This window comes from Gopherus evgoodei, chromosome 6 (genome assembly GCF_007399415.2).
Source record: "Gopherus evgoodei ecotype Sinaloan lineage chromosome 6, rGopEvg1_v1.p, whole genome shotgun sequence".
Taxonomy (NCBI): Eukaryota; Metazoa; Chordata; order Testudines; family Testudinidae; genus Gopherus; species Gopherus evgoodei.
The window spans coordinates 120586204-120610286 of record NC_044327.1 but is presented as its reverse complement, the minus strand read 5'-3'; the positions used below and the strand labels follow the sequence as shown (position 1 = coordinate 120610286).

Sequence of the window (24083 nt, the reverse complement as noted above, 5' to 3'; positions counted from 1 at the left end):
ACAGTAAACATCTCAGTAGCCAGGTCATCATACGGTATTCATACATTTATTACAGAGCAGTGTCAAAGTTGTGTCACAACTGGATACAACTGATTCTCCATCACAGTTCACACCATTGAAGTCCAACTTCCTGATGCCCTGGAGATGTCTGCAACTATATTCAAAAAGTTACTGGGTGGACATTGGATAATCAGCATGATGAGGTAATTACACCTAGTTACAGTGATGATCAATGATTCATAATTAACAGATTATAAAGCCAGAAGGGATCACTACTCTGCCTGCTTGCATAACACAGGCCATTTAAATAATTCCTGTTTGAACTAGACCATATCTTTTAGAAAAAGATCCAATCTTGATTTAAGATGGAGGATCCACCACAATGGAGTGCGGTGAAAATGTCGCAACAGAAGGAGCTGGATATGGTGAAATATATGCTCTCAATCAAAGCAATGCTGAAGTCAACTGATATGACAGTGGGGGCAATCTTAAATTGGAACAGTCCTGGCTGGGGACATCCAAGTCTTTTGTCACGGAAGGGGGCTATTTAGACTGGCACACAGCGCTGGCTGCAGAAGAGGGCTTCTTTGATTGACAGTGGCTATGGCTCCGATTTGTTCACTCTGACCCTGGATAAAATTAATCCTAGGGGAGTTGAGGAACTAGCTGAAGCAATCTCAGAACCGTTAGTAATTATCTTCGAAAACTCATGGAGGATGGGGTGAGGTCCCAGAGGACTAGAATAGGGCAAGCATAGTGCCAATCTTAGAAAGAACAACGAGGACCAGGGGAATTATAAACCATTCATACAACTTCAATACCTGGAAATATACTGAAACAAATTATTAAACAATCAGTTTGCAAGCACTTAGAGGATAATAGGGTTATTATGAGGAAGAGACAACATGGATTTGTCAAGAACAAATCATGCAAAGCTAACCTAATTTCCTTCTTTGGCAGGGTTACTCTCCTAGAGGATAGGCGGGAAGCAGTAGATGTGCTATATCTTGATTTCAATAAGCCTTTTTACACAGTCCCACGTGACATTCTCATAAGCAAACTAGAGAAATGTGGGCTAGATAAAATTACTATTAGGTCGGTGCACAACTGGTTGAAAGACTATACTCAAAGAGTAGTTATCAATGGTTCACTGTCCAACTGGGAGGCTGGGTGTATCTAGTGGGGTCTCAAAGGAGTCAGTCCGGGGTCTGATACCCTTCAATATTTTCATTAATGATTTGGAGAATATGCTTATAAAATTTGTGGATGACATCAAGCAGGAAGGGCTTGAAAGCAATTTGGAGGACAGGCTTAGAATTCAAAAAGACTGACAAATTAGAGAAAAATCAAGACGATGAATTTCAGTAAAGGCAAGTGCAAGTACTACACATAGGAAGGAAAAATCAAATGCACAGCTGTAAAATGAAGTGAATAACTGGCTAGGTAGTAGTAATGCTGAAAAAGATATGTGGGTTACAATGGATCACAAATTGAATACGAATTCACAATGTGATGCAGTTTTGAAAAAGGCTAATCATAGACTCAGAATTGGAAAGGACCTCGAGAGGTCATCCAGTCCAGTCCCCTGAACTCATAGCAGGACTAAGTATTATCTAGACCATCCCTGGCAGGTGTTTGTCCAACCTGCTCTTAAAAATCTCCAAAGATGGAGACTCCACAACCTCCCTGGGCAATTTATTCCAGTGTTTAACCATCCGAACCATCACAAAGGTGTGAGAAATAAACACATAGGATGAGGGACGGATGCACAGAAGGAAAAGGATAAAAATTGTAATATTGCTCCCAAATATATCTGGATCCCAAAGAACTGTGGCTGTTATAAACAAACATGCAAGCCCTACTTCATAGCTACTGCTACTCTGACTGGTTTCTGGCAACTTGTACAACATATAATGCAGTGAGCATCGCCACAGGGATCACAAAATATTTAAAGGGGTATTACCTGTGATACGGTGACTGGCCCCTTTAAGAGGTAAGAGGTCCAGTTCCAGTAGGGTGGACAGTTCCGATTTTGGGATCTTTTTCTTATATAGGCTCCTATTACCCCCAACCCCGTCCTGATTTTTCACACCTGCTGTCTGGTCATCCTAAGTTCCACCTGTGTCTCACTCAGGAAGATCACAGACTCAAGAGTGGGTGAAGGACAAGAACCCATATGGCTGGCTGCATGTAAGCGGCGACTTGGCTCAGAGGGAGAGGCTTTCTGGATGGCCTTAAAAGTTCTGAAACAGGTTTGAGCTTTGTTTAGTTTTGATCCACCCCTGCAAGTGTGGTAATGCTGGCAAGGGTTATGTTGTGATGGGACTGCTATTAGTGTTTATATGGTAAGCTACTTAGTTGTAGCTGCAGAGCTAGTTTAGCGAGTTTACGGTAATCTCTTTTAGACAGACAGACGCTACATACAGTAACAAGAGGACACTACAGTAAGATGTTGTTTTGCTCTGTACGCTAAGGAGCATGTGACTGGTCCAGCGAGTTGCAAATCATATGATCGCTGAGCAGGCTCAGATAAGAAGCTGAGATGCGTGGGAGAGAAGCGTAGAGAAATCTGACACAGACTCTGCTGAATAGGCAGCAGAAGCCAGCAGATCTTTCTACGAGAAGCTCGACTGCAAGGCCAACAGGAAACATGGACTGTGGTGTGATCACCTCCAAGACAGTGCTGCTGCTGCTCAGCCTCATCTTTTGGGTAATTTGATGGAAGAACCTTTAGTTTGGTAACTTTCCCTGACTGTCCTTTGGCTGCTGCCACTACTGGCTTCCTGTAACAGTCCTCACCCCTTTCTCTTTTCACTGAACTGATTTAACTACAGATGTTTTCAGATATTCTGGGGCTGATCCTACAGTTCTTACTCAGGCAAAACTCCCTACTGAAGCTGATGGGGAGATTTGTCTGAGTCTGAACTGTAGGATTGGGGCCGGTATCTGTACTTCTTTTACTGTAAAGAACTTAGTATGCTAGATGCTCTATAAACAACGTTAATTGTTATAAATTATTACTTCTTATTACTGCCTTGAGAGTGTTAACAGTAATGTGATCAACTGTCCGTTTTTACTGGGCAAATTAAGGAAAGATCAGAGAGCAATGAGTGAGCGTCAGTACAAAGCAGATGTGCCTTAAAGAGGAACTGAAGGGGGATTTGGTATGGAAATACACATTTAACTCCATTGATCTACTTCTTTCTCACAGCAAGGAAACAAACTTACTAATGTAATGTCGTAGACATAACTTCTATTTTTCCAACTAAACTTTTAAAAGTAGTTTTATTAGTGAAACCAAGCGTAAGAGACTATGTAAAGACAATGAAAAATGCTAACTAAAGGCAGGTGGTTTCTGCCTCTGCCCAGAACTGGTCACCCCAGGGTAGTATGCTAGAGATTCCATATCAGAGCTGTAGGTAAGGAAGTGAGATTTTATGAAAAATACAAAGTGAGGACACCAGAGAGTTAGGGGGCCACATACCCATCTGGTGTAAAGCAGCATAGCTTCAGCTGAATATTCTGTGATATTAGAGGCTGGGGGTGAACTGCCAGGTGGGAAGCAGACTTTCCTCCCTGGGATGTTGGCCATAGATAGGGCTTTCTCCAATTAATGCTTGTTGTACTATGGTGTAACTCCATTCGTATTAGCTACACTCTATTTATTTCAGTGTAAGGGAGATCAGATCTGGGCACAAAGTTTTCTTATTCTCTTAAAATCTTTAGGTAAGTAATGGGTTTTAGTCTTTGAAAAATTATATATGTTTGTTCATGACTTTATCTGTAGTTAACATGTTTATTAATCTCTTGCTTTAAATGCTATCACAAAGTTTTTCTTTAAAATGAACTTTTGATTTGTGAGAATTTGTAAAATAATTGTTTTTTAATAGAAAACAAAATGCTGTGCTCTTTTATGAAATTCAGATCAATATAACTGAGTTTTGATTCATTCTAAACTCAAAGAAGAAAGATTTTGACTGATTAGTTTTAAAGAAGAAACATTTAACCGGTGAGGATATTATAACATTGCATATATTATTTTATCTATTACTACTGCAATGATATTGGTATCCATACACGCTAACCATTTCATTACGCTCTTCTCTGCTGGCTGGAATGAGAACTGATTTGCTGTGCTATAGACTGTATAACACTAAAAGTTAATGGAGATTACAAGGAGAATTAGACCCAAATTATACACGGTACTCAAACTCTGATCAATGAACTCCTTTCTGGTGGTCTGAGAGCCAAGCAATAAACAGAATGGATGATGGAAGGGAAAGCAGGTCCATGAGAGGATTTCATTCTTATAAAATGGTGAATGGAATGAAATGTCTGGAGAGCCCCTGCAGCACACACTACAACCTAAGAAAAGCAGACAAAAATCTTCATATGCTGCTTTGTGGTTCCGGCTGCTGCACTTCATTTCTTCTCCAGCAGTGAAGCAGTTCAGATGTGTTAATGCTGGAAGCACTTTAATGTAAAAATGCAAGTTTCACTATTCATTCGGCATTGATTTTTGGACTCTGCTGATCCTGGAGTGTGTCTAGCACCATAGCTGCCACAGCTTTTTGTATACATTGATTTTTGGGCTTTCTTAAATTAGTTTCAATATGAAATGTAGAAGTTTCAGTGTATCACACTTGCTCATTTCATGCAAATGAAATTAATTGAATGGTTATTTTCTGGAGACAGGCAGACCTGAACCAAAAGCCCAGAACTGGACACACAGTTCAGATCTAGATCCAAATGTTACATCCCAGGCTTATTACCAGGTGTTTTTTTGACTTTGTATGGAGAACATTTAGTTCCTGAACCCCAGACGAATGAATGATATTAAGAGGATCCAATTAAGTGTTTAAGTTTCTGAAGTGTGCAAATATGCTCAGATAGCACCAGTGCGCTGGCAGCTTCCTTAGTCTTGCAACTCCTAAATGGTTATTGAACACATATAAACGAACTGTACAGGTTGCAACATCAAAACCATTTGACTAAATGGAGGGTTGGCTGAATGAGGGAGCAGTGAATCGTGCACATTGTGTTAAAGGACATGACCACTTTTTGGTTAACCAGGACTTTCAGCCAACCAATTAAAGAAACATATGGTTAACCAGAGTGTGGTTAAATATGCTGTACTTGTGTACAAATTCCTTGCTGAAGTGGTTTCATAGAGTAGTATGATTTAGTTATCTATCTGCTAAGTTTGTGAGTAGAAAACAGGGCCACCCAGAGGATTCAGGGGGCCTGGAGCAAAGCAATTTCGGGGGCCCCTTCCATAAAAAAAAGTTGCAAAACTATAGAATATTATATTCTTGTGGGGGGCCCCTGGGGGGCCCGAGGCCTGGGGCAAATTGCCCCATTTGCCCCCCTCCCCCCTCCCCCCCCGGGCGGCCCTGGTAAAAAATTGTGTTTACTTTTAGAACCATATAGTAGTTTGTCTTCAGTGTTTCTGAAGGTAAAATTGCTGTTAAAAACTAAGAAGTAAAAGTATAGCTGGATTTGTTATACAGTTGGTCTAGTGGCAGCTGGAGTACTGGACTCCTCTATGGGTATATCAGTTCCAGGGGCACTTCAGCCTTCATGTTCCATAAGAATATTCAGGCTTATAATTTTCTCATCATGTACAAAGATATTTGAATAGCCAGAGTACAGCTGCCAATGTTTGCCTTACAAACAATACATGATGTATTTTTGAAAGTATTAGTCAGGAAAATAACAGGTGGTGGGAGGGAAATGGTTCAGGTTGTATGAATGTGAGTCAAGAAGACCTTGGTGTAAAATTTGTGACAGGTAACCACCCCCCCACTACACCCCCTTTTCATATCCCACATAGAAGCTACAGCTTCCAGCCACGATTCTCTTCTATTTTTAGGGATAAGACTCATGTGAGTTTGACTGTAGTAATATAATTTAATGGCAATAAAGATTCCAGTTAGTTTTTTGGGACTTTCCTGCCACATGGGAAAGTTTGAGTAATTCAGCAACAGACTGAAAGAAATGAACCAGATAGATCACTTTGTTTGCAGAAGTGAGCTTTTCAGAAATAAACCCCTTTGTGGTGAGCTGTGCTCAGGGCTTGAAATGTGGCAAAACCAGAAGGACTCAACTCCCTTTGTTAAAATGCAATAATCTGTTGATGAATGTACATTAGGGAAGGACAGAAGAGATGGAGAATTCCCCTTGTTGAGTTCTTAACATTCATACCTTCATTGTGATCATCACTGGAAACCAAGCTTGGATTTCACAGGCCGCAGTGTGTCCCAAAGAGGCGTGCATGAAACTCCCATTGATCTGGTGTCTAGTTTTACAGTCCTGTTTTCATACAGTGCATAAGGAAGGAACCATTGAAGTGTTAACATTTATTGATTTGCTGTGCAGTTAGTTATGATTGCTCTGTGCTGTTTCCTGTTTGAAGCATAGGGAAATACTGCAGTACTTCATTGTAAGCAGATGGAAATTACCCCTGCTTTGAGAAGAACTACACACTATATATCGCTCAAATGTACCCCTTCACTGGTGTTTGTCTTTAGTGGAACTCAAATAACTACCAGAAGCAAAAACTTCAGTCTAGTTTTGGCTATTGTTAGGGTTTCCTTCCAGGTTTCTAGCGTGTGAGATTACAGTGCCACAGAAAAGCCCTTCATTCCTAGGCACAGCCTTAGTTAGAATATGACAACCTGTTTTGTTTGGATAAGAGGTTGGGGTAACTTGGTTAACATGCTAGCTTGTTAACGATTACATTGTATGTGTTAGTCACTTCAGCTCCTGCACGGGAAATGCAGAACCTTGAATTCAGGTTTTAGCAGATAGGTGAAGGAGGAACTGATTTTGCATCATTTAGAATATGTTAATTTGTGATAGTTTGGTCTTTACATGTATCTCTGATAATCATCTAAGAACTCCTACAGAATTTACTGAGATTTATAAACAGCATTTCAATTCACTTGTAAGCATTACCTCTCTTGCCCAAGCACTGAAAAACTGCACAGCTTGAAAATGATTGTGGGAAATAATTCACCTTACGCCTACATAATAGAGGCTGCAGGTACAATGCCTTGGTAGGAATTATTGCTTAGAGGTGAACTGAAATGCTGTTTAAAAAATGCAGTAAGCCCTGTATGAGATCCCAGATCATTATCGTAATGTCTGTCTGCATGTGACTATTACAAATAAAGAGATTACAGATCAGTTTCTCTTTTACTTACCTGCCAAAAATACAGTATTAAGTGACTCCCCTGCAGGAGATGCTGATGTCAAAACACATACAGGTATTGCTACTGTGAAGGGGGAGTTTATTGGGACTTGTGTATGCTCAGTACCTCTGAAAAGCAGGTCACTTATTTAAGGGCCTAACCATGGACTGAAATGTTCCAGGCGTGCTGGAATAATTTGTATAGTGGGGGTGCTGAGAGTTCTTGAACCAAACTGTAAACTCTGTATAGGATGGAAACCGCTGCAAGCCAGAGGGTGCAGGAGCACCCCTAGCACCTCTAGTTCCAGCACCTGTGAACATAGTTCCAAATTTTAAAATGTTAATCTTAATTCCCTCTGCCTCAGATGCACATTTGTGAACGGAAATGATAATGTTGATCTACCTCACATGGTGTCTGGTGAGGTTCACTGTCTTTAAAACACTTTGAGCTCTTCTCATGAAAGGTGTTGTAGGAGGGGAAGGTAAATTATTGTTATGACTATGTTTGACCTTCCAGTAATAGATTATTAGGAGTAGAGCTGTGGGAAGAACTGATTTTTCAGTTCACTGGTGGTCTGTAAAATCAAAAACTAAATTCATTTTGGGTTGACCTGAAATAATTTTTTTTCAAAATTTTCTGTAAGCTAAAAAGTAAAAAAAAGAATTTTGGTTTCGGTTGAGCAAAACGTTTTGTTGGATCAAAAATTAAATGTGTTTAGATTTTGAGCATTTTTAAAAGTTTGTAAGTTTTCTTCTTTAGTGTATAAAACTGAAGGAAATTAAAAAAAAAGTTGTTTTTGACTCGAAACATTGAAACATTTTGTTTCAAAAATGTCAAAACAAAATGTTGGCTTTCTCAGGATTTGGGCTGAGGGGAGGGCAGGTTCCACACAATTTAGTGAAACCGACATGAATTTGCAAAACGTTTTGGTGTCACTCAATTTGTATTTTTCCTCCCAAAAAGTTTTCAATGAGAAATTTTGCTCAGCTCTAATTAATCACTTTATTTAACACATCACCAGCACGTCAGGGTCAAATTATTCTCTGTTTTATTTCTAGAGGGTCGCACACTTGAGCCTCAAGCTCCTTCTTGGACCACTTCCCTTCCCCACCCATCCCCACAGCCAAGCCTCACTCCAGCCTGTCCCCACAAAACAGCTGGGCCTCTTGACTTCCTACTCTGACAAGTTCTCTTTCCCCCCCCCCCCTTTCTTTGCAGTAGAAATGTTGGATAACACACAGAACTTCGTGAGCAGTGAAGTGGCCCACGGCATCAAATCGACACTCTATGGGCCTGATATTAGTGGAAATCAGGCTTTTCTGGTTTTCTGACTTTTTTTCACCAAAATCAATATTGTTACGTAGACTGTTCCCTGAAATTTTGGAATTAACTTTTGAAAATTGCAGCTGGTCATCCTATTACATACAGGGAAAGGGGGAGGAATAGTTCCAGTGGTTTGAGCATTGGCCTGCTATACCTAGGGTTGAATTCAATCCTTAAGGGGGCCATTTGGGAACTTACTTTGGGATTGATCCTGCTTTGAGCAGGGGGTTGGACTAGATAATCTCCTGAGGTCCCTTCCAACCCTGATATTCTATATTCTGTGATAGAGAAATGCTGTTGAGTTGAATGGAGGGCTGGGCTTTGCTTTGCTCAGCCAATTACAGGTAAAACAAAATAGTTTCTTTAAGAATAGATATTACATTACAGAAAACCTGCTGCCTGAACATAATTTCAACCTGATCTTGTAGCCTCACTCTCACACAAACTCATTTTCAGCCCTGGGGGAAGTGAGTGCAACTCACACTTCAGTGACATTACTCAGGGCTGAATTTGATCCATTGACTGTAATGGGACTTCTCATAGCAGGGAAGAAACTTTGGTTAAGGGTATGAACGCTGAGGTGTTTTCTGGAAGTGTTGCACTCTATTTGTGAGTTATACGCTACACTTTGCTTTGGACAACTAACATTACTGTCCCTGTGTTTGCATTATTCATTAGTCTGCTAGCACAGCCTATTATTAAGGTTGCCCAACACTTCCCCTTATAAGATGCTATTTTCATTTGTTTATAACTTTGACTGTTCAGGCTAAAATGGAGTTGATTACAATAAGCTGTGTTGGTATTAAAGTATGTCTTTCCCAAGAAGGAAATAATCCATTCTAGTGTCCCAACCAAGTTGATCATAATGACAATAGCTCTTCAGATTTATTTCCTTGTTTCTTACACCGGCATATGCAATTATTTCAATATAACTTTGTGGACAGTGTTTAAGTGCTGCTGCAAGGGATTTTGAATTATTTTGTTGGCTCTGAAAAATATTGGTCATTTTTGCTCCATGGCAGAGAGGTGGATTTTAAGTAGGACTTTCGATTAATCACAGTTAACTCCAGCAATTAACGCAAAAAAAATTAATCGCAGTTTTAATCACACTGTTAAACAATAGAATACCAATTGAAATTTTTAATATTTTGGATGTTTTTCTACATTTTCAAATATATTGAGTTCAATTACAACACAGAATACAAAGTGTGCAGTACTCACTTTATATTTTTATTACAAATATTTGCACTGTAAAAATGATTAACAAAAGAAATAATATTTTTCAGTTCACCTCATATAAGTACAGTATAGTGCAATCTCTTTATCGTGAAAGCACAACTTACAAATGTAGATTTTTGTGTTACATAACTGCACTCAAAAAAACAAAACAATGTAAAACTTCAGAGCCTACAAGTCTACTCAGTCCTACTTCTTGTTCAGCCAATTGCTAAGAGAAACAAGTTTGTTTACATTTACAGGTGATAGTGCTGCCCGCTTCTTGTTTACAAAGTCACCTGAAAGTGAGAACAAGCAGTCGCATGGCACTTTTGTAGCCGGCATTGCAAGGTATTTACGTGCCAGATATGCTAAACATTCGTATGCCCCTTCATACGACCACCATTCCAGAGGACATGCTTCTATGCTGATGACGCTTGTTAAAAAAATAATTCGTTAATTAAATTTGTGACTGAACTCCTTGTGGGAGAATTGTATGTCTTCTGCTCTGTGTTTTACTTGCATTCTGCCATATATTTCATGTTATAGCCATCTTGGATGATGTCTCAGAATCAGTGTTTCCTCTAATCTTTTACATCCATGTGCAGAATTAATTTTGTTATGTGCACCAATATGGAGATGACGTGTGACACATCACCTTCATATTGGTGCACATAACAAAATTCATGTGTTGGAGGTGGAGCTGAGAGGTTTGGAGTCTGGAAGGGGACTCAGGGCTGGGGCTGAAGACTGGGATGTGGGGGAATGAGGGCTCTGGGGGTGCGGGCTCTGGAGTGGAGCTGAGAATGAAGGGTTTGGGGTGCGGGAGGGGGCTCAGGAAGAGAGTTGGGGTGTGGGGTGCTGTGGGCTCTGGGGTTGGGCCAGAGATGAGAAGTTTGGGGTGCAGGAGGGGACTCAGGGCTGGGGCAGAGGGTTGGGGAGCAAGGAGGGTGTGAGCTCTAGGGTGGGGCTGGGGATGAGGGTTTGGGTGCAGACTGCCCCAGGGCTTTGGTTGGGAGAGAGGATACCCCTGAGTCCTCTCTCGCCACAGCCACTCTGAGCCAGGGAAGAGGCACCTCTCCCTGGGTGCGGCAGCTCCAGAGGGGCCGGGAGAGGGGGGTGGGCAAGGGAGGAGCTCCTCTTGCCAGCAGCTCTGGTGGGCTTCGGCAGCTTAGAGGGAACCTAGCCCAGCATGTGGTTTGTTTTAAGAACGCTTTCACTGCAGATTTGACAGAACACAAAGAAGCTACCAATGTGAGATTTCTAAAGATAGCTACAGCACTCGACCCAAGATTTAAGAATCTGAACTGCCTTCCAAAATTTGATCAGGATGGGGTGTGGAGCAACATTCCAATGTGGAAACTACAGAACACAAACCACCAGAAAAGAAAATCAACCTTCTGCTGGCGGCATCTGACTCAGATGATTAAAATGAACACACTTCGGTCTGCACTAATTTGGATCGTTATCGAGCAGAACCCATCATCAAAATGGATGCATGTCCTCTGGAATGGTGGTTGAAGCATGAAAGGACATGGAAATCTTTAGCACATCTGGCACGTAAATATCTTGCAATGCTGCCTACAACTTTGCCATGCGAACACCTGTTCTCACTTTCAGATGACATTGTAAACAAGAAGTTTACATTTGCAGGCAACATTATCTCCTGCAAATGTAAACAAACTTGTTTGTCAGAGCGATTGGTTGAACAAGAAGTAGGACCGAGTGGACTTGTAGACTCTAAAGTTTTACATTGTTTCATTTTTAATGCAATTTTTTTGTACATAATTCTACATTTGTAAGTTCAACTTTCCTGGTAAAGAGATTGCACTACAGTACTTGTATTAAATTCAATGAAAAATACGATTTCTTTTCTTTTTACAGTGCAAATATTTATCATTAAAATAAATATAAAGTGAGCATTGTATTCTGTGTTGTAATTAAAATCATTGTATTTGAAAATGTGGAAAACATCCAAAAAAATTTAAATAAATGGTATTCTATTGTTTGTCAGCACAGTTAATTGCTTTAATCACTTGACAGACCTAATTTTAAGAAATCAATATTTCGTATCCAGAGGACATTTTACACTACTTTAAAGCAGTTGCAGAGAAGATCACAGTTTTATTTACATTTCTGTATCCCCTGAAGGCCCCGAACAAGATTGAGGCACAGTTGCTCTGAACACGTATACACTTAGAGTTATCTCTACGCTGCGGTTGGCATGTGTGATTATAGCACTTACAGATGTACCTGCGCTAATTGGGGTGCCAATAGCAGTGAAGCTATGGCAGCACAGGTTTCAGTGTGGGCTAGTCTCCCTAGGGTCTCTTTGGCTACTACAGACTGTGCTGCCATTGCTTCATTACTGTTGGTACTCCTGCTACCTAGAATAAAGCTAGCTTGGATATGACTTCACATGCTGCAGTCACATCCGTACCCTTAGAGACCGTACTTGCCCCAAAGTGTTCACAAGCCAAGAGAAAGTAGTGGGAAGAGTTGGTAGGTTCCTTCCTCCTCTGGCCCTTCCTGGGAGTATGGGTAGAGGTTGGCATAGCTTCTCCTGCCCCTCAGTCCACGTAGCTCCAGCCCTTCTCCCCAACATGGACAGCGAGTGTGATGGGCAGGGCTGGCTCCAGGCACCAGTGAAGGAAGCAGGTGCTTGGGGCGGCATGTCCGGGTCTTTGGTGGCAATTCGGCCGCAGGTCCCTCGGTCCCTCTCTTCGTCTTTGAGCTGCTACTGAATCGGAATAGAGGGAGCGAAGGACCAGCTGCCGAACTGCCACTGAAGAATGGAGCAGCACAGTTGAGCTGCTGCTGATCGACTTTATTTTTTTTTTCCCGCTTCGCCACTTGGGGCGGCAAAAAGGTTGGAGCTGGCCCTGGTGATGGGAGATTCCTAACTCCTCTGGGGCTTCCTCGAGGTGGAGGAAGAGGCTAAGCCTAATTTTCTTGACGAGTCCCTTCTAATTATTTGGGATAATAAGGAAAACTTGCAAAAGTTGGTTCTTAGGGCTGATTAAAGTGCTAGTAAGGTCAGATGTCTGATTGCAAAAGTTCCACCTTTGTGCACTGTGCTCTGTGTGGACACTTTCAATGTGGGTAGATCTATCCACCTGGGTAGATTTTGAATGGGTCGGCTCTTTGTGTGGAGCTGCCCTGGGAATTTGAGTCATTATTGACAAAAAGATGTTTTCGCTTTTCTCAGCACCAAGGAGCCAATGGGAGAGGAAGGCGGGCTCTGTTCTGCCTCATTCATCACCAAAGCTGTCCACTAAAACCCAACTGCAGCATTCCTGGGCCAGAATTTGGCTAATTATTATTAGTGGTGCTGTAAGAGGCAGAAAGAACACAGCTAGATTTCCAGAGCAAATGTGTCCTGCAGGTCAGTGAGAGAGTCATTTTCACAGTCACTTTTCAGGCATTTGGAGTGCACAGGAGGTCCCGGAATAGGTTATCTACTCAGTTCTGGCTTACTCCATTGCTCTTTGCCCTTTGTAGTTCCAAGACTTTAGGAAGTGGCAGGCTGTTTGTTTTTCACTCTGTAGCATACTCTAAGATGTTTGCTGGCAGGCTGATCAGTGCCTTATGAAAGGCTGTGAGAGCATATAGTGAGTCACAGATAGTTTTCAGTAATGGTAGGGTATGGGAGCTTCATTTGTGAACAGCTTCCCTGCCCACATGACAAGTTCTGGGAAATGTTAAAATGCCTCAAAACCCTTCTGGCATCTTGACATTACTGAATTTCAAACCAGAGCTGAGAAAGTGCTTTGCGTTTTACACTTGATAAATCCAATATATTTCCTCATGGAGGAGCTGAGCTATATTTGCTAAGAGGATTTGTGCCTTGCGTCCCTTTAGGGTCTGACCCTGCATTCTTTGTATACTCCAAAACATCGGCCAAAATCCAGAAGAGGTTTGGATGTGTGAGCAACGCAGGCTCGACTAAAGCTTACTCTAACGCCTCACTCCGAGACACCAGAGAGATTCTGAAAAAAATCTTCCAGAAGAGCTTCAGATTAAAAATTGAGTGAACAGAAAGGACCATGCAGGAGACTTTTGACAATGGCAGTTGAATTTGCTTTTGTTAAGTGAGACAGTATGGTCTGAGGGATGGGTCAAGATATCAAGAAACATGAGTTCTGTTCCCAGCTTAGCACTGGCTGATTTAATGTCTGTCTTTAAGCAAATCCTTATTTCTTCCTGCCTCTCTTTCTTCATATCTAAGAATAGGGATAAGTTATTTTCTTGCCTTATTAAAGCCTTTTTGAGATCCTTGGCTGAAAAGCACAATAGATGTGTAAAATAGCACTAAATGTTACGAGACAAAAAGTACGCTTGGTCTCATAGAAATAATGCTAACCAATTACAAGTCCTGCCTTACTTCTCTTGAAGTCAACAGCAGAGGAAATACTACTTGCTTAATAAGGGATGCAGTTCTTAAACATAAAACTATAGAAACTGAAGAGACCTCAAGAAATCATCTAGTCCAGTGCCCTGTGCTCAGGCAGGACCAAGTAAACCTAGACTATCTCTAGCAGTTGTTTCTCTAACACATTTTAAAAAACCTTCAGAGATGGGGATTCCACAACTTCCTCTTTAAGCCTATTCCAGTACTTAACTACTCTTATAGCTAGAAAGTTTTTCCTAATATCCAACCTAAATCTCCCTTGCTGCAGATTAAGCCCATTACTTCTTGTCCTATCTTCAAGGTACCTGGAAAACAATTGATTACTGTCCCCTTTTAACAGCCCTTAATATATTGGAAGACTGTTATCAAGCCCCTCCTCAGTCTTCTTTTCTCAAGACTAATCATGCCCAGGGGTTTGGTTTTTGTTTTTTTTTTTTTTTTGTACCTTTCCCTGTAAGTCAAGTTTTTCAAATATTTTCTCATTTTTGTTGCTCTTCTCTGGTCTCTCTCCAATTTATCCACATTTCTTTTAAAGTGTGGTGCCCAGAATTGGATACAGTACTCCAGCTAAGACCTCACCAGTGCTGAGTAGAACAGGACAATTACCTCTTGTGTCGTATACAACTGTCTTGTTAATATACCTCTGATTGAAATTAGCCTTTTTTTCAACTGCATCACATTGTTGACTCATTCAATTTGTGATCTACTATAACCCCCCCCAGATCTTTTCCAGCAGTATTACCGCCTAGCCAATTATTCCTCATATTATAGCTGTGCATTTGATTTTTCCTTCCTTTGCACTTGTCTTTATTCAGTTTCATCATGTTTATTTCAAACCAGCTCTTCAAGTTGTCAAAGTCATTTTAAATTATTGAAGCCCCTCCCAGTGTGATGTCATGTGGAAATTGTATAAGCATACTCTCCACTCCATTATCCAAGTCATTAATGAAAATATTGAATGGTATCGGACCCAGGACTGACTCCTGGGGGATCCCAGTAGATATGCACCGCTGGTTGGATAGCGAACCACTGATAACTACTCCTCGAGTCTGGTCTTGTATTTAGTAATTTCATCTAAACCCTATTTGGTTTATGAGAATGTCATGTGAGCCTATGTCAAAAGCCTTTCTAAAATGAAGATATATCACATCTGTTGTTTCCCTTCTATCCATTAGGCCAGTAACACCCTCAAAGAAGGAAATTAGGTTGAGTTGGCCTGATTTGTTCTTGATAAATCCATCATGACTATTCCTTATAATCCTGTGATCCCTGACGTGCTTACAAATTGATCATTTATACTTTATTCCTGTATCTTTCCAGGTATTGAAGTTAGGCTGATTGGTCTATAGTTCCCTGGGTCCTATTTGTTCCTCTTTTTAAAGATAGGTACTCTGCCCTTCTCCAGTCCTTATACATACCAGTAGCTCAAAAGAGTAAAAAGAAAATTTGGAGCAAATTGTGGATGGGAATGTGTCAAGCTTCTTGTGACAGTTGGAGTGATGTTGATTCTTTGCTGTCCTGTTTCAGCACTTGCTAATGGAGTTGTCACCATTAAATACCCCATTTACCTTTTCAGGGTCAGTACATGAAACACTGAGACCTTTATCTAAAAAAACTATGAATAAAACAGTGATAAGGGGTTGGTTTTTTTCCTTTCAGTTGTGCAGTAACAATATTCCTTTCATTCATGACTGCCTGAGAACAAAAAGTGTTTTGTGTACTTTAGGACCAGGCGAGGTTGGGTAAATGTTCTGTAGGGATTTGCAAACTGTTCCTGTGAAACATCTTAAAATCTTGACTTGGGGTGGCCATCTTTAACTAAGGGTGCAATCTTTAACTGCACAAGTGCGGTTGATTGTACTCCATTTTACACATAATTTGAATGTAGAACTCCAGGGTTTGTTCTGTGGCTTAGCCAAGAGGCTGCTAAAGCTAGTGGGGCAGTGGTCTGGGGAACTGTTCACTCTAGTGTGAAGGGCCTTGGGCTAGGAGTCTAAAGACCTGGATTTTATTGCCAGTTCTGCCATAGATTCATTATATGGCTCTCAGCAAGCCACTTAAACTCAGGGTGGCTAGTGAATTTGGGTGCCGCTAGCTTTGTTTAGATGTCAGACTTGAGACACCTGGGGGCCTTATATCTGAAATGGTATCTGCAGCTCCACCTGAAGTAAAAGTTGATGCAGGAGTTCAGTATTTATGAAATTGAGACCCCAGATACCTCAAGCTGGCCATTCAAGAAATGGAAACTCCCAAAAATCAGTGAGCACTTTCGCACAGTTTGCTCCAGGCTTCTCTGTGCTTTATTTCCTCTATCAATAAAATGAAGTTGATGATACCTTTGTAAAGTGCCTTCAGCTCCTTGTACATCAAAGTTTGTGCTTTGCTTTGTGGGAAATTTAGAATTGGAAATAAGCAAGGAGCAGAACATAACTGACTTTCAGGGAAGCACATGTAGCAGGACCAAACAGTGGGGCATGTAATTTTTATTATAAGGCTACTGATTTCACAACTAACAAACTGCCCTTGTGATATGATCAGATAAGGAGGGGTTGTGTTGATGGTGTTACAGAGGCAGCTTGATATCCTTAGTTCTCTCCAGCATGCCCCTGCAGAACACTCTTTGTCCAACCATCCAGCAAAATCCTGATCCAGAGATCACTGAAGTCAATGGAAAGGCTCCCATTGAGTCAATGGGCTTTGGACCGGGCCCTAACTGAAGTACAGTCACTTTATACATGCAGTTGTCTCCAGCACTCAGATACTTGTGTTTGCTGTAAAAGTACCTAAGATAGATAGGTTGCTTCTACCATTAAGTGTGTTTGGCAAAGATTTTTTCCTGTTAACCCACTGGGATGTGAATCCACACTCTCACACCCTAATCAAGAATCAGACTCCTAGACCAACAAGCCATCCTTGCCAGGGCTAGCCCATCAGTGTTAGGGCCAGTCCTGTAGCTCAGTGTCTCCTAAGAGGTGTAACAAAACCTCTGGAGCTCTCACCGCTTCACTTTTAACTTTTGAAAATAGTTAATAGCTTTTAGTGAATTTAGAGCCTAGTGTTTCTAGTCTCAGAACAGGTTTCCAGTGATGTAAATATCTCTGACACAGAAGTTACAAAATAATGAAAACATCTGGGTTTGCTCCTGAAAATCAACCTGGATTTCACACAACCCTGTGGCCATGACTTGTTGCTTTTGAGGCAGGCAAGGGAAAAGAAAAACAGCCACCTATTGCACCTGGTCAGTTGTGGAAGGGCATATTTTCCAGGCCAACTGAAACCTGTGCCTTGTTTGCACAGAATGACTGATAAATTAAGAAATGTGCTTTCAAGGTCTGAAGAGTCCTTCATGCTTTTGTACAAATAGGCTCAATAAGATTTTTTTTCAGTTACCTTTCTACTGTACATTTTAAATGAGGGGACTGAGGTTTAATGAAGATTTCAGCAGTGATTGATCTTGGTTGGTTATTTGCATGACGTCAAAGGTAAATCTCCAGTGAAACTGCCAGTGCAAAGTCAGGAGTGCTGATTAGGACTCTGTAACCGCAAACCAACCATTGCTAAATGTCTGAGCTTAATATCATTCATTCTACACACCCTACTTTCTCCCCCCCGCCCATACTGCTAGTTTGTGGGGAAACTAAATTCGATTCTTAGGTCCTGATGATCCAATCCTGGGGAAAAACCATAGGAAAAGTTGATGAAAAAAGCTGGAGCATGTGCATCTGATAGGATTCACAAGGTTTGCAGGCTAAGGATCTACAGAGAAAGCAGGACAAATCCATGTGCCTCCTGGGATGACCTTCCCCATGCTGCTGTCTGAAGTTCCCCTTGCCTTGAAGGTTGCTCTGTCATTAGCTGCTCCCTCCACCCTGCAGCTATGCATCACCTGTCTGAGCTGCAGGTTTGGAGGGAGCAGGAATGCATCACCTGTCTGTCCACTAGGGTCCAAAGCCATGGTGGGGAGTCAAATCTGCTCTGCTCTAAATGGCAGTAATCCTGCATGTCTGTTTGATTGGCACACTGAAGGCACACAAGCTTGTATTTCTAGCAAGTCAGAACTCAGATCACTTGCAGGGAGTACAGTGGGTCACATCCCGCCCTGGAGAATGCTGAGTTCAGCATTTGGGAAGGAATGTCCTAGATGTGTCAAGGACAAGCACTTTATGGCACCATGTCCATCCCAGATGGCAGAATTCAAATTTAAGATAGGAAAACGGAAAGTAATCTGCTATGTACAAGGGGGATGTACAGTCAAGATGTGAGAACGCCAAATGGTCCTGCAATGGCTATTGGAGAGGGTAACAGTGACTCACACAAAGCTATCTGATGTGATGGAGCTCATAGCTATCAGGAATGGCATACTGTGGGAGAGGAAAACAGAGGGGTTTATGAAGATATGCCTGCAGACTCTAGGGGAATATGCATGGGTGAAAACAATGCCCCAGAAGTGATGCTGCTAAGAAGGAATTGGCAGCCGAAAATTAAGAAACCAGAAGGCATTGTGACGCAACAGAATCAGTGCTTCAGGCAGCCATAGACTGCAAAGGAAGTGCTCGAGGAAGAAGCTCAAGGCGGCACAGGAAAAAATGGATGGATTTTTAAAAACGAGTAAAAGGATGTTAAGGCAGGCAGAGAATCAGAGTGAGATTTTTCAGAAGTACAGAATGCTGGACTAGCTCTGCTTCCATTGACTCCCATGGTACAGCTCCCATTGACTGCAATGGGAGCAGAGCTAGGCCGTCACTGAAGTTCTGCGAATCAAGTCCTGGGAGTGCAATCAAAAATCTGCTGGGAAACAGACTAAGGAACAATAAAACTGCAGCTGGAGCATGTGTGTATTGACAGTACCACAGAGCACGAACAGAATCAGAAAGACCAATGCATCCTGCCTTCTGCTGTGGGTCACTGAGAGGTGACAAAAGGAAAACAAGTTCTTTATGGAGGAAAATGTTGCATGAAACTGCCAATAGCCAAGAAATCTGTGTGACGTTACACCCCATATTCTTTATGGAAACATGGTTATGATATGAATATAGTATAACTAAGATATACTTTATGCAATATAGTCTTGTAAGATATCATTGGAAAGGTTGTAATTTACTGAATGTGTTTATCCAATTTGTATGTATATATCATTTTTTGTATCTGAAGCTGGCAATATTGACCGTGTCTCTGTATTTCAAATATGCTATGTTGGATGAGGCCAAACAATGTTAGTGGCTGATTGAAGAAATTCACACAAGCGTAAGGATTACCCCAGGAACTGTGTGCAATAGAAACCTCTTATAGAGAGCACTACACAGTGGGAACTGTTTGACACAGGTCAAATAGCTCTATACAATGGGAACTGTTTGACTCAGGTCACAACAAAAAAAGCTTTCCAGCAAGTGGGGGGAAGATATAAAAGAGGGACGAAGACAACATGAGGGGTCCTCACTCTCCATACAACAACACACCTGAAAACATCCGAGGAACAAAGACTGAACTGTGAGAAATGATGGTCCCAGGCTAAGATCTTTAGCCTGCATAAGAGAACCTGGGAAAGCCAAGGCAACTTGTGTCTTAAGAATCTTCCAGTCTGTTTATCACTCAGGGTGAAAATTTGTATTTTACCTATCTAGTGTGTTAAACTCAGTCTGTGAATTTTGTTTATTTATTAAGGTAATCTACTTTGTTCTGTTTGCTATCTCTTTAATCACTTAAAATTCACCTTTTGTAGTTAATAAACTTATTTCTTGTTCATAATAAAACCCAGTTTATGTAATTTCTAACTGGGGGGGGAAGCAGTTGTGCACATCTCTCTTCACATTGAGTAAGAGGGTGGATTTTTATGAGCTTCCGCTGTGTAGACTTGTCTGTATAGTGCAAGACAGTATTATTTTGGGTTTATCTCCCAAAAGCGGCATGCACATGAGTGCCCGGGGGAGTCCTCTCACACAGAACTGATTTCCTTCTGTGACTGCAGTGGGGTGTGGCCCTACCTGTGTGTGTGTGCTGCAAGAGGCCAGAGAGCCTAATTCAGCAAAGCAGGGAGAGGGAAACCTGGCTGGCTGAGCAAGAGAGGCTCAGTGAAATCTCAGTACATCAGGTCGCACCCCAGAACAGGGGTCTAACCCGTCAAAGTCTGGTAATAGTAAAATACCTCTTTGGAGCTATTGGGCTGTCTTCAATCCTCTGCTTGTCAACAGATTTCGTGATGCGAGTCATAGAACAGGCAGGGGATAAAAGGTAGAGGAGTTACATTGATGTAAGAGTGATTGAAAATGTGATTGCTCAGAGCTCTAGTATGGAACTGGAGAAACGCCTGTTGAGAGTCTTTGGGTTAAGTTTAGAGGCGAGAGCGACAAGGGTGATGTCGTGGTGGGTGTCTGCTATAGACCACCAGACCAACTAACAGAAGTTTCCAGATCACAGGCCCTGGTTCTCATGTGGAACTTCCATCACCCTGACATCTGCTGGGAGAGCAGTACAGCAATGCGCAGACAATCCAAGAAGTTTTTGGAGATGTTGGGGACAATGTCCTGGTGCAATTGCTGTAGTAACCAACTAGGGGCCATGCTCCTCTTGACTTGCTGCTTACAAACAAGGAAAAATTGGTAGGGGAAGTAGAAGTGGGTGGCAGCCTGAGCAGCCGTGACCATGAGATGGTTGAGTTCAGGATCCTGACAAAAGGAAGGAAAGCAGCAGAATACGGATCCTGGACTTCAGAAAATCGGACTTTAACTCCCTCGGGGAACTGATGGGCAGGATCCCCTAGGAGGCTAATATGAGGTGGAAAGGAGTCCAGGAGAGCTGGCTGTACTTTAACAAAGTCGTATTGAGGGCACAGGAACAAACCATCCTGATATGCAGAAAGAATAGCAAATATGGCAGGCAACCAGCTTGGCTTAACAGAGAACTCTTCAGTGAGCTAAGACACAAAAAAGAAGCTTACAAGAAGTTGAAACTTGGACAGATGACCAGGGAGAAGTATACAAATATTGCTTGATCATGCAGGGGTGTAATCAGGGAGGCCAAAGTACAATTGGAGTTGCAACTAGCAAGGGATGTGAAGGGTAACAAGAAGGGTTTCTACAGGTATGTTAGCGACAAGAAGAAAGTTAGGGGAAGTGTAGGACCCTTACTGAATGGGGGAGGCAACCTAGTGACAGAAGGTATGGAAGAAGTTGAAGTAATCAATGCTTTTTTTTTTGTCTCGGTCTTCACAGACAAGGTGAGCTCCCAGATTGCTGCGCTGGGCAGCAGAGTATGGGAGGAGGTGAGCAGCCCTAGTGGTGAAAGAACACGTTCAGTGCTATTTAGAAAAGCTGGACATGCACAAGTTTATGGGTCTGGATCTAATGCATCCAAGGGTGCTGAGGGAGTTGGCTGATGTGATGGCAGAGCTATTGGCAATTATCTGTGAAAACTCATGGTGATCGGGGGACGTCCCGGACAACTGTAAAAAGGCAAATATAGTGCCCATCTTTAAAAAAGGGAAGAAGAAGAATCCAGGAAACTACAGACTGGTCAGCCTCATCTCAGTTCTTGGAAAAATCATGGAGCAGATCCTCAAGGAATCCATTTTGAAACAGTTGGAGCAGAGGAAGGTGATCAGGAGCAGTCAACATGGATTCACCAAGGGCACGTCATGTCTGACCAACCTGATTGCCTTCTATGATGCGATAACTGGCTCTGTGGATATGGGGAAAGCGGTGGATGTGATATATCTTGACTTTAGCAAAGCTTTTGATATGGTTTCCCACAGGATTCTTGCCAGCAAGTTAAAAAAGTATGGATTGGATGAATGGACTATAAGGTGGACAGAAAGCTGGCTAGATTGTCGGGCTCAACAGGTAGTGATCAATGGCTCAATGTCTAGTCGGCAGCCAGTATAAAGCAGAGTGCTCCGGGGTCAGTTCTGGGGCCGGTTTTGTTCAACATCTTCATTAATGATCTGGATGATGGGATGGATTGCACCCTCAGCAAGTTCGCGTATGATACTAAGTTTGGGGGGCAGGTAGATACACTGGAAGGTATGGATAGGGTCCAGAGTGACTTAGACAAATTGGAGGATTGGGCCATAAGAAATCTGATGAGATTCAACAAGGACAAGTGCAGAGTCCTGCACTTAGGACAGAAGAATCCCATGCACTGCTACAGGCTGGGGACCAATTGGCTAAGCGACAGTTCTGCAGAAAAGGACCTGGGTGTTATAGTAGATGAGAAGCTGGATATGAGTCAACAGTGTGCCCTTGTTGCCAAGAAGACTAATGGCATATTGGGCTGCATTAGTAGGAGCATTGCCAGCGGATTGAGGGAGTGATTATTCCCCTCTGTTCAGTACTAGTGAGGCCATATCTGGAGTATTATGTCCAGTTTTGGGTCCCCCACTACAGAAAGGATGTGGACAAATTGGAGAGAGTCCAACGGAGGGAAATGAAAATGATTAGGTGGGCTGGGGCATGTGACTTTTGAGGAGAGGCTGAGGGAACTGAGGTTATTTAGTCTGCAGAAGAGAAGAGTGAGGGGAGATTTGATTGCAGCCTTCAACTACCTGAAATGGGGTTCCAAAGAGGATAGAGCTCGGCTGTTCTCAGTGGTGGCAGGTGACAGAACAAGGAGCAATGGTCTCAAATTGTAGTGGGGGAGATCTAGGTTGGATAGTAGGAAAAACTATTTCACTAGGGGGGTGGTGAAGCACTGGAATGAGTTACCTAGGGAGGTGGTGGAATCTCCATCCTTAGAGGTTTTTAAGGCCCAGCTTGACAAAGCCCTCATTGGGATGATTTAATTGGTGTTGGTCCTGCTTTGAGCAGGGGGTTGATTAGATGACCTCCTGAGGTCTCTTCCAACCCTGGTATTCTATGATTCTACTGTGCGTATTATGGGGTTAGAGAGGGACTCTGGTCATACTGTTTTGGAGGGAGAAGGTAATGGTTCCAATTCATCATTGCCCTGCACCTTTTGTGGTCATTTATGCCATATCAGAATGGCAGTGTTTTACCCCCGCTTTACATTAGTGCAAATGACTGTCTGACTACACCAAGTGTGGAGCACTGGAGTATCAGCCCCAATGAATCAGATTGCACTCTGCCTCACTGATGATCAGTTTAGGAAGATGAGGTTACCATTGCTTCACCCTCTCTTAGCTCCATGTTCTTCACTCTAAGTAGGGTTTTTTGGTTCTCAAATAATTTACAATCTCTCCTTTCAATCAGACTAATGTAGACATGGGGTAAGAAAAACAAATCCTTCTGGCTTTAGCTGTGTGAACAATCCAAGCCATTATGGCTGGGGAAGCAGCAATAATCACAGCTTTGTTGTCTCTCCGATCAGCTGTGAAATAAATCTTCTAACATAGAGATTTCATTCATCCATCTCTTTAGCTTCTTTTGTGGGAATGGTTATTCAGGGATGTGCTCTTCAGGTTTGAAAGAAGTATAAAGGAATGAGTTGAAGAAATTTTGGAGCCACTGGCAACAATATTTCCAAGCTTGTGAATGACAAGAGAGGTTCTGGAATACTGAGAAGGGCTAATATAGTGCCTATCTTTAAAAAGAGGGGAAAGGAGGAGCCAGGAACTATAGACCAGTCAGCCTGACTTTGATACCTGGGAAGCTACTTGAACAATGTATAAAACATTCAGTTTGCAAATACCTGGAGGATGAAGGAGTGATCACGAGCAGCTAGCATGGATTTACCAAGAACAAATCAGGCCAAACCAGCTTGATTTCCTCCTTTGACAGGGTAGCTGATTTGGTGGATAGGGATAATGTGATGGACATAATATACCTGGACTTCAGCATGGCTTCTGACACAGTCCCACATGACATTCTGATAAGTAAGCTGGAGAGCTCGGTGGAACTACCATTCAGTGGATGCATAATTGGTTAAACAACCGCTAACAAAGACTAACTATTAATGGAATGATGTGGGTTGGAGGGAGGTCTCAGGTGGGG

The 24083-nt window shown here is 42.1% G+C and overlaps 1 protein-coding gene across 1 annotated transcript in view; it reads left to right on the top strand.

Moving 5' to 3' along the window:
* Nucleotides 1-2447: 2447 nt before the first annotated feature.
* LOC115653401 (tetraspanin-36-like) overlaps nucleotides 2448-24083 on the top strand; it is a 48485-nt gene continuing 26849 nt past the window's right edge. Inside the window, exon 1 of the mRNA XM_030566681.1 lies at nucleotides 2448-2710. Coding sequence (XP_030422541.1) covers nucleotides 2651-2710 — 60 coding nt within the window. The 5' untranslated portion in view covers nucleotides 2448-2650. The remainder of the gene's footprint in view (nucleotides 2711-24083) is intronic.